Source organism: Myxocyprinus asiaticus, chromosome 29 (genome assembly GCF_019703515.2).
Source record: "Myxocyprinus asiaticus isolate MX2 ecotype Aquarium Trade chromosome 29, UBuf_Myxa_2, whole genome shotgun sequence".
Lineage (NCBI taxonomy): Eukaryota > Metazoa > Chordata > Actinopteri > Cypriniformes > Catostomidae > Myxocyprinus > Myxocyprinus asiaticus.
In genome coordinates this window covers 590001-595000 of record NC_059372.1, presented here as the reverse complement: position 1 = coordinate 595000, position 5000 = coordinate 590001, and the positions used below count along the sequence as shown (strand labels likewise).

Below are 5000 nucleotides of genomic sequence, written 5' to 3'. Positions count from 1 at the left end.
CTGCCACTCTACACACACACACACACACATACACACAAAGCATAAACACAACACACACTGTTAAACACTGTGTGAATGAATGTGTTTGAATCATAGACCCCGTTTCCACCTGGTATAAAGATGCAACCGATCACATGTGGTCAGGTGAGACACATCACTGTTTACACCTGGTCATTTATATGTGTCTCCTGTGAACACTTGTGTTCTGATTTGGAGGGGAGGGTCTCTGTTTCATGATGACATACATCAGTCACTATGTCTGTAGCACTTTAAGTCAGAAAAGACAAAGAAAGCGCAAAAAAAACGGCCTGCTGTTTCTCCCAGATGTGATTGAAATTTAATCTAAGCACAAACGCAACATGTCAAGCAGAATTATCCATTATTTTACAGTATTACCTGTATTAAAGGAGCTTCAGGTGTTCGTGATTGTCATCTGTGTTGATATCAAACACACTAAAGATCCGTGAAGATCTCCTGATTGTGTGTGTATCTGCTTTTTTCATTTTCAGATTGAACGGGGGTCTGGGTATCTCAGCGAGTACTGACGCTGACTATCACACCTGGAGTCACGAATTTGAATCCAGGGCATGCTGAGTGACTCCAGCCAGGTCTCCTAAGCAACCAAATTGGCCCGGTTGCTAGGGAGGGTAGAGTCACATGGGGTAACCTCCTCGTGGTTGTGATTAGTGGTTCTCGCTCTCAATGGGGCGTGTGGTAAGTTGTGTGTGGATCGTGGAGAGTAGCATGAGCCTCCACATGCTGTGAGTCTCCGCGGTGTCATGCACAACGAGTCACATGATAAGATGCGCGGATTGACGGTCTCAGAAGTGGAGGCAACTGAGACTTGTCCTCCGCCACCCGGATTGAGGTGAGTAACCGCGCCACCACGAGGACCTACTAAGTAGTGGGAATTGGGCATTCCAAATTGGGAGAAAAGGGGATAAAAAAAATAAAAATTGAGATTGAACGGTTATTTCCTTTTAAAGTCGCTCGTAAACGGCAAAGTTTAAACTGTTATTTTAGCGCAGCGGTTGATTGACAGGTGAGGGGTGGAGCTTCACTGTTGCTGGAACGCATACAGGACGGATTAGCGTTTACACCTCAAATGTGATGTGGACACGTGCGTTTTTGACCACATTCGAATAGGGCTGCAACTAACGATTATTTTTATAATTGATTAATCTAACGATTATTCGGCCAATTATTGCAACGATTAATCGTTAGCTCTTAACCGATTATTCAGCTTGTGCCCTGACTTAAAAGGTTGAATTAAACGTGCTTACTAACAATAAAGAGGACAAAATCATCTTTTAAAAATACCTCTAAATGACATTTACTGAATTAAAAAGAAGTTTAATTCAGTAAAGAAATTCACTGCAAAACAATCCTGTTATCAAGTGTTTTTGTCTTGTTTTCCATTTAAAATTGTCTAAAAATTCTTAAAACAAGATACATTTACTTGAGAAGCAACATATAAGATATTTAGACGTGCTTTAAGAGAATGTATCTTAAATATAAGTGTATTTTGTATATAAGTGTAATTTTTCACTTGGTTATTCTTCTGTGAGTGCAGTAAAGACTAAATACACTTATATTCAAGATCTATTCTCTAAAAGAAAGTCTAAATATCTTCTCTGCTGCTTCTCAGGTGAATGCATCTTTTTTAAAGGATTTTTAGATATTTTAAAATATTTGTATTTTTAATATTATATTCAACATTCTCAGAAAACAGTTTTTTCTTCTGAGCTCCAGCTCCACTTATTCCACAATGAGAGTGCTTCTGTATTTACTTATTTAGTATTTTTGCATTATAATTCCCTCATACTTTGTGATGTACATCAGCTGAAGCTGTTTGGAAAGTTTAGAGTGCATCTGTGATCTGTGTAATTCTTCCTCTCCTCAGTCAGTCGTGAACTGCAGTGCATTAAGTTTTTAGAACTTTTGATTCCTAGTAATGTGAACAGTAATGTCGCAGCAGATCACTGGTACCGTTAGTTGTGCTGATTTGCTCAGGTTGTTCTGTAGATGAAGGTCCATCTCATTAGACATTCGATCTGCCTCTGACTCCACCTCTGACTCCGCCTCCTCCACTCCAGAGCCAATCACGCCACAGGAGGAGGAGTCCAGACTGCAGTCCACCTCTTGTGACTCCTCCAGCCTATGAGGAAGGAGAGGGGGCGTGGCTGCAGTCATTCTGACCGTGGTGAGGTCAGGAGACGAGAGAGCGAACGACACTTGTCTAAGAGAAAGAGAGAGAGATGCTCAGACACTGAGAAGAATAATGCCTCCACACTCTGGGATTGACAGGTGTCTGTACCTGGCGGCAGTGTGACCTTTGACCTCTTGTTCTCGGCTGTGCTGTAGTGAGCTGTAGAGATGTGCGGTGACCTGACGAGAAGAGGTCAATGCTGAGAGAGAAGACGGCCATGAGTGATGAAGAGGAGGAGACGGAGGAAGAGGCTTTACATCACTGAGCACACCATTATCACACATCTCACTGCACACAGACAGACAGACAGACAGTTAGAGACAGCAGACAGACATTTAGAGACAGACAGACAGTTAGAGACAGACAGACAGTAAGAAACATACAGACAGACAGTTAGAGACAGCAGACAGTTAGAGACAGACACACAGACAGCAAGAGACAGACAGACAGTTAGAGACAGGCAGATGGTTAGAGATAGGCAGATGGTTAGAGACAGACAGACAGACGTTAGAGACAGACAGTTAGAGACAGACAGACAGATGGTTAGAGACAGACAGGCAGACAGTTAGAGACAGGCAGACGGTTATAGACAGGCAGATGGTTAGAGACAGACAGACAGACAGTTAGAGACAGGCAGACAGACGTTAGAGACAGACAGACAGACAGATGTTAGAGACAGACAGACAGACAGACAGACAGACAGACAGACAGAGACAGACAGACAGTTAAAGAGAGGCAGACAGTTAGAGACAGGCACACAGACAGTTAGAGACAGACAGTTAAAGACAGGCAGACAGTTAGAGACAGACAGACAGATGTTAGAGACAGGCAGACAGTTAGAGACAGGCAGACAGACAGTTAGAGACAGACAGTTAAAGACAGGCAGACAGTTAGAGACAGACAGACAGATGTTAGAGACAGACAGACAGATGGTTAAAGACAGACAGACAGATGTTAGAGACAGACAGACAGACAGTAAGAAACATACAGACAGACAGTTAGAGACAGCAGACAGTTAGAGACAGACACACAGACAGCAAGAGACAGACAGACAGTTAGAGACAGGCAGATGGTTAGAGATAGGCAGATGGTTAGAGACAGACAGACAGACGTTAGAGACAGACAGTTAGAGACAGACAGACAGATGGTTAGAGACAGACAGGCAGACAGTTAGAGACAGGCAGACGGTTATAGACAGGCAGATGGTTAGAGACAGACAGACAGACAGTTAGAGACAGGCAGACAGACGTTAGAGACAGACAGACAGACAGATGTTAGAGACAGACAGACAGACAGACAGACAGACAGAGACAGACAGACAGTTAAAGAGAGGCAGACAGTTAGAGACAGGCACACAGACAGTTAGAGACAGACAGTTAAAGACAGGCAGACAGTTAGAGACAGACAGACAGATGTTAGAGACAGGCAGACAGTTAGAGACAGGCAGACAGACAGTTAGAGACAGACAGTTAAAGACAGGCAGACAGTTAGAGACAGACAGACAGATGTTAGAGACAGACAGACAGATGGTTAAAGACAGACAGACAGATGTTAGAGACAGACAGACAGACAGTTAGAGAGAGACAGACAGACAGACAGACAGACAGAGACAGACAGACAGACAGTTAAAGAGAGGCAGACAGTTAGAGACAGGCACACAGACAGTTAGAGAGAGAGACAGACAGTGTTTTGCATTACTTTGATGAGTTTAATTATCATGAAAATAATGTCACATTAACCAAAAACCAAAATGCTTCAAAACAGGCTTTATTTCCTGTATGAAAAATATAATTTCTTATTTTAATTTTGGTGTGAACTATGACTTTTAAAATATTTTAGTGACATTTACACACAAAGGCACTATATAAGTACACCATTATTAGTATAATTACCTCATATTACTTTGATTTACAATGAATCAAACACTTTCAAATGAAAACCATTATTATCCGTTTCCATAGCAACACCAACAGCCTCACTTCAGTGATGTTTCCATTCTATATTAAAGCTCATTTGAGTATTTGTCTGTTTATATGCTGCTCATTATTTCGTGACATGTTTCATGTTTTATATGTCAGTTTATTCCGCTAATCTGACCCAATTAAAAACACATTTCACATCAAACGTTCATTCTCACACTGATAAATAAACGCTTTCAGAGCTGCAGACAGTGTGAGAGACTGAAGAGCTTTTAATTTAAATAGTTTGTAAAGTTTGAAACGAGTTTAAATAGAGTTTGATGTTTGTTTACCTTCCGCGCAGCTTCCGCGCTTGAAAACGCGCCATGACAACACAAAGCGGAAACACGAACTATGACTTCCGGCGATACTTTTCTCACACACCGGGGATGGTTCCAAACGGCGTTTATACGCCCTTTGAAGGGCACGCCACTCTAAAGGTTGTTCCAAACAAAAATATGAAAGTTCATTATTTTACAAGACTTTTAGTGAAGACTACATTTAAACTGTGCTGCCATGCTCCCGTCAGAGTGCCCACATCAAGAGTACTGTCCTTCGTAGTGAGTAGGGCATAGGGATGATCACTTTCGATTGATGTCCGCCCCGGGTTTTGGAACGCGGAAGTAAATGTTTGCAGGGTAAACTTCGATAGCGGTGAATTGGAGATCACGGCAAATATTATTTTCACTTACCCATTTGCTCCAAGAACTAAAGAAAAAATAGAGAGCGGTGGATTAAGACAGTAAAGTGGGAGAAGATGCCAAATTTACTCTCTCAGCAGCTGTAATAGAGACCCCCTCACAGCTGTGGTAATTCGTTTTTTAAAACTAATT

The 5000-nt window shown here is 41.9% G+C and overlaps 1 protein-coding gene across 2 annotated transcripts in view; it reads right to left on the bottom strand.

Moving 5' to 3' along the window:
• Positions 1-5000, bottom strand: part of cntrob (centrobin, centrosomal BRCA2 interacting protein) — a 19011-nt gene that overhangs the window by 13447 nt on the left and 564 nt on the right. Inside the window, exons 1-4 of one of the 2 annotated variants that reach the window (XM_051661582.1) lie at positions 4461-4504; positions 2318-2497; positions 1990-2239; positions 1-8 (exon numbers count right to left, since the gene is read on the bottom strand). The exon at positions 1-8 is cut by the window's left edge and continues 80 nt beyond it. In XM_051661582.1, the coding sequence (XP_051517542.1) occupies positions 1-8; positions 1990-2239; positions 2318-2497; positions 4461-4495 (473 nt within the window). In that variant the 5' untranslated portion in view covers positions 4496-4504. Of the gene's footprint in view, positions 9-1989; positions 2240-2317; positions 2498-4460; positions 4505-5000 lie in introns of those variants that run through there. The other variant, XM_051661583.1, reaches the window with a different exon arrangement.